At 40.2% G+C, this 13,583-nt stretch overlaps 1 protein-coding gene across 5 annotated transcripts in view; it reads left to right on the plus strand.

Moving 5' to 3' along the window:
- The first annotated feature begins 9,266 nt into the window (after window positions 1–9,266).
- npnta (nephronectin a) overlaps window positions 9,267–13,583 on the plus strand; it is a 67,283-nt gene continuing 62,966 nt past the window's right edge. For all 5 annotated transcript variants that reach the window (XM_053502370.1, XM_053502374.1, XM_053502372.1 and 2 more), the window contains exon 1: window positions 9,267–9,644. In XM_053502370.1, coding sequence (XP_053358345.1) covers window positions 9,580–9,644 — 65 coding nt within the window. In that variant the 5' untranslated portion in view covers window positions 9,267–9,579. The remainder of the gene's footprint in view (window positions 9,645–13,583) is intronic.

Here is a 13,583-nt window from a genome sequence, read left to right on the forward strand (position 1 = left end):
ACATATAATGAAAACTTGTCATAAAAATCCTTATTAATGGCAAAAATTCGTTAAATCTATGGGTCTGCTTGCTCGAGTGAGCGGCCATCTTGAAAATTTCATTAGCCCTTCGTTTGAAGTGAGGTCCCGAAAAATCTTCGTTTGGAGGGCTATCTGGCCCTTCCCCTTACCCCTACCCCTCCAACCTAAAGAGAAATGAGACACCCCTACCCCTTCACGTGAACGCGCCAAACGGAGGGGTAGGGCTAAGTGTAGGGGTAAGGGGTAGAATTGGGATTGGGCTTTAGTGAATCAACATAACTGATGTGTATCAGTGTGTAAAGGGTTACAGAGACATTTCTAAGTCTTTGGGACTCCAAAGTGAACCACGATGAGAAACATTATACACAAATAGAGAAAACTTGACCACAGTGGTGAACCTTCCCAGGAGCGTCCGACCGACCGAAATTACTTCAGAGCAAAACAACACCTCATCCAGGAGCTCAAAAAAGAACCAGAACAAGTTAAGGTCAAGTTAAGTGTTCATGATTCAACTACAAGAAGACTGGGGGCAAACATAGCGTCTATGAGAGAGTTTTAATGTAATGTGATGTCACTGCTGATCAAAAAGAACACAAGGACGCATCATCTGGCAAAAATGATTTCAAAGACATTCTGTGAACTGATAAGACAAAAGTTTACCTTTTTGGAAGGTGTGTGTCCTGTTACATCTGGTTTATAACTAACACAGCGTTTCATAAAAAGAACATGGTACCAACAGTGAGACATGGTGGTGGTACTGTGATGGTCTGAGGCTTTGCAGCTTCAGGACTTGAACGACTCGCTGTAAGTGACAGAACCTGCGCTCTACCAGAAAATCCTAAAGGAGAACGTCCGGCTGTCAGGTCGTGACCGAAAGCTTAAGTGCACTTGGATTACGCAGCAGGACAATAATCAGAAACACACCAGGAAGTCCACCTCAAAAAAAAAAGGTTTTGTAGTGGCCTAGTCAAAGTCCAGACTTAAATCCGAGTGAGATCCTGAAACAGGACGCTCATGCTCAAACCCTCCAATGTGGCTGAATTAAAACACTGATGTGAGAAACTCATTTCTGATTATCACAAACGCTTGATTGCAGTTGTTACTGCCAAGGATGGAACAACCAGTTATTAGGTGTAGGAGTCGTTTACTTGTTCACTTGGGGCCGGGCAGGTTTGGACAAATTTATAACTTTAATAAATAACAATTTACTTGGGTTTCCTCCACATTGTGACCAGTTAAAAAAAAAAAAGATCTTACATCATTCAGCACTTTCAGGAAATTACTTCTTTTTTTCACATTTTTGAAACCTTTCCTGTGTTGAAGGAACAGCAGCTTTTTTTTTTAAACATGTTGATGGTTTATAAGAAAAAGAACAACCCTAGTGTGAAAGCAGTCTTATCTATTTGTTAAAGTGTACTGAAGCGAACACTGCTGCTGGGGTGAATGTGCGCCGTTATCATTAAGACAGCAATTAAGGTACGCTTTAATGGTCATGAACAGTCTGTTATCTTTAATGCAATACATGTAAAAATAACATCACTAATAAAGACGTGTTTTTCTTCTGGTTGTTTATTTACAGGTCAGAAATAAAAGTGTGCATCAATCAGCTTTACATGCAAATAAAAATTTTTTCTTCTTATATAATTATAATATATTTTTAAGCATTTCACTACATTTCGTACTGTGTATGACTGTGTATGTGACAAATAAAATTTGAATTTGATATACGTTTTAAACATCCCTGAACAGCTGTGAGTGTTTGTCTGATTCAGGTAAGCTTTCGTCTGCACACCTCTCCTGTTTAGGTCTCTGTTTAGGAGAGTCTTATTTCCTACACCTCCTTCACTGTGACTGAGGAACAGAGGCCACGCCTTTTTCAGTGTGATAGGATCAGAGGCCACACCTACCTCACTCTCACTTAGGAGCAGAGGCCACACCCACTTGTCTGTGACTATGGAATAGAGGCCACGCCTCCTTCACTGGGATCGGAATAGAGCCCACGCCTCCTTCACTGGGATCGGAATAGAGCCCACGCCTCCTTCACTGGGATCGGAATAGAGGCCACGCCTCCTTCACTGGGATCGGAATAGAGGCCACGCCTCCCTCACTGGGATCGGAATAGAGGCCACGCCTCCTTCACTGTGATCGGAATAGAGGCCACGCCTCCCTCACTGGGATCGGAATAGAGGCCACGCCTCCTTCACTGGGATCGGAATAGAGGCCACGCCTCCTTCACTGTGATCGGTATAGAGGCCACGCCTTCTTCACTGTGATCGGAATAGAGGCCACGCCTTCTTCACTGGAATTGGAATAGAGGCCACGCCTCCTTCACTGGGATCGGAATAGAGACCACGCCTCCTTCACTGTGATCGGAATAGAGGCCACACCTCCTTCACTGTGATCGGTATAGAGGCCACGCCTCCTTCACTGGGATCGGAATAGAGCCCACGCCTCCTTCACTGGGATCGGAATAGAGGCCACGCCTCCTTCACTGTGATCAGAATAGAGGCCACGCCTCCCTCACTGGGATCGGAATAGAGGCCACGCCTCCTTCACTGGGATCGGAATAGAGGCCACGCCTCCTTCACTGTAAACGGTATAGAGGCCACGCCTTCTTCACTGGGATCGGAATAGAGGCCACGCCTTCTTCACTGGAATTGGAATAGAGGCCACGCCTCCTTCACTGGGATCGGAATAGAGGCCACGCCTCCTTCACTGGGATCGGAATAGAGGCCACGCCTCTAATTTATGGAGCAGTGCTACTGTGAATAATGTGAATAAATACTGAGATTTAGTGAAGAAGTTCTCTAATTCTAGTCTCAAAGGCTTGCACTGGTTTTAAAAGTCTGTTTAATGTACACGCCTGATCCAGTTCATGAGCGAATGATCAAATCTTATAACTCTTGCAGGGATGCAGAGCTGAGAAACCTTCAACTAATAAATCAGTCAAACTGCTGTTGGCTTCAATAAAGTGATCAGAAACCCTTGTAGGTTTATTTCATTATCTCCCACACGCTGAGCATCTGCCCTTTCTGTCACCCTGCGAGCGTTATTAGATCACGCAGCTGTTTGGCCTCAAACACCTTTTGCTTAGTCATTAAATGGAAAATTTAACATGCCTGAAGCCACTTAATTTCTCTTGCTTTGCAGTTCTATATTTGAATAGGTGTGCGTGTGCATCTGTCTTTTAATGTGTGTATTTACACAAAAAAGCCTCTGGCAACTTCACATATCTCGTCTCAGCTTGTCAGGAACACCTGAAGCCTTGGCTCATGGTTTGGGGAGGTTCACCTGAATACCCAGGAAGTGCGACAGGGAAATAAAAAGAAAAAAAAAAGGTTATTGATACGTATGTGTGCATACATACATTATATACAATTGTACAAAAATCTGTATAATGAAAAATTTATATTATTTTGTAAGACATACCATTATAATGGCCTTTATTTTTCCTTTAGAATTACAAAAGTTTGTAACTAAAACACATTTTTGCAATCAATTAATTAAAACCTCATAGGGGTCTAGTAATTAATTTCTAAAATTCTTGAAGAGATTGTTTAATTTATTTTATAGAAATTATTTATTACACTTACTTATTACACTTAAGGTTAAAAAACAATAATATTATTATTTAGACGATAAGTGTGCAAACAATAGGTATAGGTTGCTTTAGACAAGAGCATGAGTTTAATTAACAAGAACTTTTAGAAATTGTATGGAAGAAAATACTTTTAAATAAAATGCAAAAATGCAATTTTCTGCTCAATTCTAACAAATCATTACTAATAAAGATGCATTGCTGTGGGAATCATTCACTATTGCATTATGCAAAATGTAAGCGTTAATTAAATAAAATTAGCCTATACATGAGCGTAGATATTAATAAAACCTTTTAAATCCTGTATAGCTGAGTTTTCCTACAACTTTCAAGTTTACTAAATCATGTTTGCAATAATTTTCAAATTACAAATTAGACCACACCCCTTTGCAAAATCATATAAGAGACAGTCAAAGTAGATTATTTTGTTCCTTATTGTCATCAATAGATCCTTATTATACTATTTCATAGGTACATCAGGTAAAGTCTTTTTATTAACCAGCCTCATTTCCAAATATTAGTGAGTGTATGCTTCTTAAAGCAACTGATGTAGAAGCAGCTGTCCCTGGGCATCACGAGTCAGTTTCTGATTCGACTCTTTTGAACAAGTGAGTCAAATGCAGGAGTTCTGATTTGGTTGAGATCAAACACTCAGTAAATGTGTAGATTAGAGATTCTGAGGGTTTGGATGTAACATGGCTAATGGATTATTATTATTATTGTTATATTATTTTATATCATATGTTATAAAAATCTATTATTTATATATACTATTGTATAGTAATAATAATAATTATTATTATTAATAATAATTATTATTTTTATTTTTTATTTTTTTTAGAACAGTTGTTTTTAAGGTATGAAAAGTTCTATGAGGAAAATATCAGTTTTAATTTCTTAAGATTAGACTTCCTGTGCTGGTGTCTTATAAATCATGATTTCCTTGAGCATTGTAACAGTATTTTTATGGAATTACCGTTTTAGTTTACAGCCAATTTAATAACTGATTGGCTTCGGATCAGTTGTTTATTAGATGATGAACAATAAAATCAGTTTTCAGTGCAAATTACAAGTGTGACTCAAAAAGTTTAATATTTCACTGAGATCTGTTTCTCATCATTCACACTTACTTATTAACGAGTATGATGACGTCACATACTGTATTTACTGATTCTTTTTACAAGGGTTTTATAATATTGTTCTTATTTACATATTCTTTGTTACATTTGCTTATACTCTTATAACTGTGGCTAGTTAATTGTATTTTTGTTATATTGTAACTGTATTTTTTGTTATTTAATAAAAAGGCGTTATGATGAGGTAAGGTAAGGGGCAAGGGAGCAGGAACAGTGTAGTGGAGACTCGAACATCAGCAGCAGAAATCCCAAAAATCAGATAAATACATTTGCTCATGCAACTCCAGATTAAACTATATAACTCGTAAATGTATGTGTTTATAATATAATATAATATCGTATTATATTATATCACATCATATTCATGGGACTCTTGGAAAGAAATTTTACTCACCTATCCAACACGACACGTGTTTAAGGCGTAACAAGACTGTGTGATTGTTAAGGGCATGGATCAAACATCACACCACATGGACATGGGAATTGTGGACTGGGAGATCTATGCTAGGCTAATCTGCTATTTACATCGCGGTGTTACACAGATAGCGCTCATGTGTTAGCTCCAGGGTCTGCTCAGTTACTCCAACTAATGCATACTCTGCCATTTACATACAGACTAAATTTCATTGTCACTTTCATGCTGCTCTTTGCACAATTACTGTAGGTTTTTGCACAATTAATATTGTTTGTACTGTTTGTCACTTTGCCACATATAAAATTGTACATCGTGACTAAACTGCAATTAACCTCATTTCCTCCTCCACATGCTCCTTATATATCTTGCAGTGTTTGTTCTTAGATTTTCATTGCACTAGTAACTTCTGGTCAGTTCTCACATTACCCTGTGTGACTATACTGACTATATACACAGTGCTGGTCATTATTATTGGCACCCCTGGTTAGGATCTGTTCTTAGGCTTCTAATAAATTTATTTTTCATTTAAAGAGTATGGAACCACAGTGCAAAAAGTGAGAAAATGAACATTAAGATTTTTTACATGAAATCATGGTGGCCACAATTATTGTCACCCCTGGTGTCAATACTTAGTACAACCCCAAGACAGCACTTAATCTCCTTCTATAACATTTCACAATTCGGGAAATACAGATAGAGGAATCTTTTGGCCATTCCTCTTTATAGATCCTCTCTTATGCACTCTCTTCTTGGATTGAGGTCTGGGGATTGAGATGGCCATGGGAAGAGCATGATTTTTCATTTTTCTGCTGAACAGACATAAAATAAAAATTTGTGTAGATTTCACCACGTTTAAGGACATTATCCTCATGAAAGATCCAATGACGACCCATCTTCAGCTTTCTGATAGAGGCCATCAGGTTTTGATTAAAAATTTCCTGGTATTTCAGAAAGTTCATAATGCCATGCACCCTAACAAGGTTCCCTTAGAAGAGAAATACTCATCTTCTGTCTCATGCCAGACCCAGACACAAAGCTCTATCTTATCTAGTTTCATCTGACCATAGCACATGGTCCCAGTACCCCTTAGCAAACTCCAGATGTTTATGTTTGTGATCGTACAGTAGGTGAGAAAAGGCTTTTTCCTTACATGTCTCCCAAACAGATTGTTGGCATGTAGATAGCGTCTGATGGTTGTTATTGAGACTTTATGACCCCAAGATGCCACTTTTTGATGCAGTTCTCGAACAGTGAGGTTTGGAGATCCTTCCTGTCCTCCAGCATACAGACCCCTTGTCGGGCGTTCAAAACTGGTTCTGAAGCAGATGAAAACCTGGCCAGCAGGAGCCAGCTATGCTCTTCAGAACTGTTTTGAGAAAATGACTGGAACATGTTTAGGGAGGCTGCAACTTACGGCGACTTCACCGACTTGGCGCCACTGATGTACACGTTATTAGTAATGAGCTACATCAATAAGTGCACTGATGACGTCACTGTCTCCAAGAGCAGCATCTCACGACCCAACCAGAAACCGTGGATTACTGCAGAGGTGTTTCAGTTCAGCATTCAATACAATCATCCCCCAACACCTGATCAGAAGGCTTTCTTTCGGTCAGCTTTAGACTTTCTGTCCGAAAGTCCTCAGTCAGTGTGGATCGGGAACTGCACCTCCAGCACCACCACAATGAGCACTGGGGCCCCCCAGGGCTGTGTGCTCAGTCCCCTGCTGTTCACACTGCTGACTCATGATTGTGTAGCGACACACAGCTCCAATCATTTCATCAAGTTTGCTGATGACAAAACCGTGGTGGGTCTCATCAGCAAGAATGACGAGTCAGCATACAGAGAAGAAGTGCAGAGACTAATGGACTGGTGTAAGGACAACAACCTCTCTAAAGGTCGATAAGACAAAAAAAATGGTTGTTGACTTCAGGAGGACATGGAGTGATCACTCTCCACTCAACATCGACAGCTCCTCTGTGAAGATTGTCAAGAGCACAAAATTCCTGGGAGTCCATCTGGAGGAGAACCTCATCTGGTCCCTCAACACCAGCTCTCTGCACAAGAAAGATCCACAATGTCTTTTCTTCCTGAGAAGGCTGAGGAGAGCCCAGCTTCCACTACCAATTCTCACCACCTTCTATAAAGGTGACAATCAAGAGCATCCCGAGCAGCTGCATCACTGTCTGGTTTGGGAATTGTGCCATATCGAACCGCAAGACCCTACAGCAGAAAGTAAAGAGAGCTGAGAAGATCATTGGGGTCTCTCTCCCCTCTATTGAAGACATCTACACCACACGCTGCATCCGCAAAGCCACCAGCATCGTGGCTGACCGGACACACCTCTCTCACTCACTCTTTACCCTCCTGCCATCTGGAACAAGGTACCGAAGCTTTCAGGCACACACATCCAGACTATGTAACAGTTTTTACATCTGTCTCCTCAATACAAAGGGACTGGACTGATAAAAACACACACACACAAATCACTCAGACGATCTAAATAACATCAGGACTGAACTGATGAACACACACATGCACAAACACTCTGATCTACAACCAACTCACAATTGACCACTGATAATCTCCCTCCATCTGGGCTCCACGCAAGATCTTACCCCGTGGGGTCAAAATGATCACAAGAACTGTGAGCAAAAATCGTACAACCACACGGGGGGACCTAGTTAGTGACCTGCAGAGAGCTGGGACCAAAGTAACAAAGGCTGCAAATCCTGCAGTGCCAGACGTGTCCCCCTGCTTAAGCCAGTACATGTTCAGGCCCATCTGAAGTTTGATAGAGAGCATCTGGATAATCCAGAAGAGGACTGGGAAAATGTCATATGGTCAGATAAAACCAAAATAGAACATTTTAGTAAAAAGTCAACTTGTCATGTTTGGAGAAGAAAGAATGCTGAGTTGCATCCAAAGAACACCATGCCTACTGTGAAGCATGGGGGTGGAAACATCATGCTTTGCAGGTGTTTTTCTGCAAAAGGACCAGAACAACTGATCCGCGTAAAGGAAAGAATGAATAGGGCCATGTATCGTAAGATTCTGAGTAATAACCTCCTTCCATCAGCAAGGGTATTGAAGATGAAACGTGGCTGGGTCTTTCAGCATGACAATGATCCCAAACACACCACCTGGGCAACCAAGGAGTGGCTTCATAAGTAGCATTTCAAGGTCCTGGAGTGGCCTAGCCAGTCTCCAGATCTCAACCCCATAGAAAATCTTTGGAGGGAGTTGAAAATCTGTGTTGCCCAGCGACAGCCCCAAAACATCACTGCTCTAGAGGAGATCTGCATGGAGGAACGGGCCAAAGTACCAGCAACAGTGTGTGAAAACCTTGTGAAGACTTACAGAAAACGTTTGACCTCCGTCACTGCCAACAAAGGGGATATAACAAAGTACTGATATGAAATTTGGTTATTGAGCAAATACTTATTTTCGACCATAATTTGCGAATAAATTCATTAAAAATTATACAATGTGATTTTCTGGATTTATTTTATTATTATTTTGTCTCTTATAGTTGAGGTATACCTATGATGAAGATTACAGGCCTCTCTCATCTTTTTAAGTGGGAGAACTTGTACAATTGGTGGCTGAATAAATACTTTTTTGCTCCACTGTACTGTGTGTGTGTGTGTGTGTGTGTGTGTGTGTTTGTATATATATATATATATATATATATATATATATATATATATATTAGACATGGATTTTTAAAAAATTAAGTCACTTGAGGTAAAGGTTAGATTTTTTTTTTGAGATTATGCTTCTGCAATAACATAATAATAATAATAATAATAATAATAATAATAATAATTTACTATAAGCCTACAGTACGAACACATCTTAACCAGGGGTGCCAATAATAATGAGCACATGCAGTGTGCGATCTACAACCTGTCCTTGTGTTACTGTCTCTATGGCTGCTGGATATCTGGAATTTCCTTCGGGATCAATAAAGTATCTATCTGCTGTATTTATTGATCTATTTCCGATTCTCAGGAATCGATTCCCCCGAGGGAGCCGATCAAAGGGAGTCGGTTCCTTGGTGAGTCTCCGATCGGCTTTACGCGCGCGGGCAGAGTGAGCGAGCGCAGTGAGAGTGAGAGTGAGATCAGTGCGTGTACAGAGGGCGCGCGCACTCTCAGCGCCTCACACCTACTGCAGGAGAGCGCGAGAGCAGCCCGGAGTCCGTGTCCCGCTCAGCTCGGACCTCCCGCACACTGTCTCATCCCGAGGACCAGCACTGGGTCGGGTGTTTAAGTCCCGCTCGGCGCGCTGACACAGAGAGAGACACAGAGACACACGGGGAGACACAGAGACACAGAGAGAGACACACGGAACTGTCACCTGGAGCGCCGCCGCCGCCGCCGGTTTGTGCGTAAAAACGCGCGGAAATGTTGCTGAAGTTGATCGTGTTGTGGATCAGCTGGATCGGGGTGAGGACAGAGTTTGATGGAGGGTAAGAATCAGGATTCTCTTTTCTTATTACACTGATCATCTCACAAAAATAAATAAATAAACAAATAAATAAATAAAAACACCGCCGTGTGTTTGATCTCCGCGCAGGACGCGTTTATCGGATCATTTAGGATTTAAACCGGGACAAGAATCATAACTGTAACTGCAGGATCCCAAACAACTGATGCAGTCTTACACATCTCCCTCCTGAGAAACTCTCTCCACACACACACACACACACACACACGTGTACACTAGACTGTCTCTCCTTATTCATAGCTGATAACTGTACATTTAATCAGTGTCTTTAACCAGGAAGATGTTTGTTTGTTTATTTATTTATTTATTTTTAATACCCAACAGTCCTCATATGCCGATGGTAGACAATGAAGTTGGGAGAAAATATCCTCATATGAGGACATTCTTGTCTCAAGAGGGATATACTGTATACAGAATGAGCCAAAAAAAAATGTATGCACACTTCAGGAAGAGAAAAAAATTTGTCTAAATATTTCAATACTAAATGTATTGCTATGTGATAATAATAATAATAATAATATGATGGTAATAAAATGATATTAATATAACGTACATCATACTATTATTTTCTATTCCTGAAATGTGTATAATTTTTTGGGGCTGCCTCTGTATATACACATACACACATACATACATATACACATACACACATACATACACACGTACACACATACATACATACACACACACACACATAAGTACCTGAAATGTTTAATTTCTTGTGTTCTTGAAATTTCTTTATAACCAAGATATATATTTTTTACTTATATCTTATTTATTTGGTTTTAACAATGATCAACAATGATCAAAGCAGACAATTCTACATCACGCTCACACACTATACTGTTTTCCAAAACATTTAAAGACGGCACAGGAAGTCTGATTTGAGTGCAGGTGTGAAGTAATGTTTCCTTCTCGCTGAAAGATAAGACTGAAAGAGCTCTCCGGATTGCCGGCTTTTGACTTCATCATGTCCTAACATGAAATGCTGAACTATGTGAGGAGGCGCACTACTACAAACCACACACACACACACACACACACGCCAAACTCCTCCAGAGAGGTCCCCGAGCCTCACATGAACCTAACCCTGATCTCGGATTATTATTGCAGGTCAAATTCTTCCTCTGCAGTAACGCGCGCTCTCTTTAGGGTGAAGTGAAATTGACGTGCCCTATTTATGGATCACAAACTTGCCTTTCTGCACCCTCTAATAGCCACATTTACCCTAGGGGACTTTTTTAAAATGTATGTTTCAAGCCCTTGCATCATGCTACTTTATTAATACACCTAAGCTTAACTTTCTCTGGGCACGTGGTGCTGCGGTGTCTCGGCTTACAGCTACTAGGTTTCCTTGTGCGTCCTGTTCCTGGAGTTCCCCTGTTTAAACACACCTGACCCAAATCATCATCAGGTCATTATGGGTGCGAGCAGGGAAACACTAAAAAGGATGTTCCCAGTGCAAGATTGGTAAACAAGAGCTTACTGGTGAATGCCGTGAATCGTTCGTCATGTCCGGAGGGTTTAGAGTACCGTAAATATTACTTGGCCACCCAAGCAGTAACAAAAAGGAGGAATGCTGAACTTTTGTAAAATAAAACATCATTAATTTTTTATCTTTGAAAACTAAAAATGTGACCAGTTGACTGATTGTCTTCTCGGTTAATAATAATTTTTTCCTTCAGTTTGCTTGTTACTGCTTTGCGCTTTACAGAGACAGAACCGTCTCAGCGATTTCAAGTGAATATTCATAAGTTAACCACAGGGATGCTGGATTTTAATGCAATCCCAGACACTGCTGGACCTGTACAAAAAAAAGTCCTCATTTGCTTTGAGTATTTGCCAGACATTAATGTGACCTGATTAGACGAAAAGTAAGAATAGTGGTTTGGGGATTGGCGATGGCACTCGACACAGTCTGAAAGAAGGAAGCCCTTAAAAGAATGTTAAAGCTAGCCACTTTTAAGTGTCCTCAGTTGTCTAGGAGAAGCATGCAACTGAGTGCCTTTCTACTGAAAGTAGAATATCTTTAGGAAGATGTAAGTGCCCTCACCCAGGATCCATTGGAGAACCTTTGAAGTTCAGACTGTTTTTTGAATCTTGAATACCTTAAAAAGAAAAACAACCTTACCTTAGTTTAAGCACCCTATATGCTAAGAAAATTTGGACCCTTCTAAGGATTCTGTAGTTGTTCCATTCAGGGAGCTTGAAAAGGTCTTGCGTACTGTAGAATCCTTTAACTGAGGGTTTTTCCTAAAAGATATGGTTCCAAAAAGAATCCTTTCATGAAGCCAAAAATCCTTAAACTGTACTTTAACCATTCAGGTCTCCTTACTTTCTTGTAAAACTTAAGCGTTCATCAATTGTTTTTCCAAATGTACTCTTAAAGATTCCCAGTAGAACCCATGTAACATAAGTGTTTCATGTTAAGGATTTCCGAGTAGAGCTCTATTCCTGACCTAAGGAACCACTTCATTATCCAATGTACCCTTAAAATGTTTTATTTCATGGTTCATAGGATAATAAAAGGTTCCCTGGCTTCTAGAAGGGGTCTTTCAGTAGGACCTTTGCTTAGAGCCTGATCAGTTCACTTTGAACGCTTTAATCCTTTTAAATGATCAATAATGTTAATTTAACTAACTATATACAGTACAATGGAAAGGTCTCGATCCACTCCTCTTTCCAGACCTTCTTCTATTTTTTTTATGCAGTCTTAAGGAATAGTTATCCAGGCTCCAGAAATGCTTTATTGTTTGTTTGTTTGTTTGTTTATCCACACAATGAGCTATGAATCATTCAGGGATAAAAAACTGAATTGGAACAGATGAGAGGGGAAATGAGGTTGCTGCTGAGTTTAAAAAAAAAAAACACCTGCTTTGTTTTTATATTGTATTTGGGCAGTTTGCAGCCTGTCGCAGAAAAACATTTGTTCCCATTTCTTTCATTTATTCTGCATAATTTCAACCTCATTTCATTTAATATGAAGAAATAAGGGGATTCAAAACAATCTGTTTAACTTTAAGTGTGTGTAGCCGATGAATGTGTAATTTTTTTACTTTTTTAAAATGTGAGATTTTTTTAGTATGCATACAAGGGTTCAGTTTGTAAAAAAAAATGCAGTGGATCTCATATTGAATCAGAATGCTGACATTTTTAGTGCTGGCTGCTGAGCGCATAATCTGCCTGCATTAACCCTCCTGCATGCTTTATTAATGCCAGCCGTGATGGACGGAGCTTGTCACCAAAGTCATTATTTGCCAATTTCCACCACTTATAAACCTGCTTCACTTGCCTCAATCTAAATTCATCGACATGATATTCCCCCCCCAAAAAAGGTGCTATGCAAGATCTATTCATTATTTCCTGTCCTTTGGCAGGGCCGTTTGGAAGTCGTGTCTAATGGGCCGAGAAACACCTAAACCCAATGACGGATTTAATCAATAAAATATAAAAAAATCTCATTCTCGAAGTTTACTCTAAATCGAGCAGTCCTTAGTGAGATTTAGAATTTGAGCTCAAGGTCACGGGAGTCACATACTGTAGATCAATGGTTCCCAACCCTGGTCCTGGTGGACCCCCGTCCTGCATATTTTATTGTTTATTTCTGCTCTGTCACACCCAGTCCAATTCAGAAAGGGCTCATAAAAGGCTGATTTGTTCAATCAGGTGTCTAAGAAAACACTAAAATGTGCAGGACAGGTTGTCCTCCAGGACCAGGGATGGGAACCACTGGTATAGGTCGTGTTTACACTTGTGGAGGTTACCATCAATAAACAGGGACGGTCAATCAACCAGCAACTCACTGCAAACAAGCCATCCATTTTTATGAAGTCATTCCAACACAACAATTTGCAGTCTTTGTAGTTATCTTACACCAGTCATTAGACTCGGGAAACTGACT

This window comes from Clarias gariepinus, chromosome 8 (assembly GCF_024256425.1).
Source record: "Clarias gariepinus isolate MV-2021 ecotype Netherlands chromosome 8, CGAR_prim_01v2, whole genome shotgun sequence".
Lineage (NCBI taxonomy): Eukaryota > Metazoa > Chordata > Actinopteri > Siluriformes > Clariidae > Clarias > Clarias gariepinus.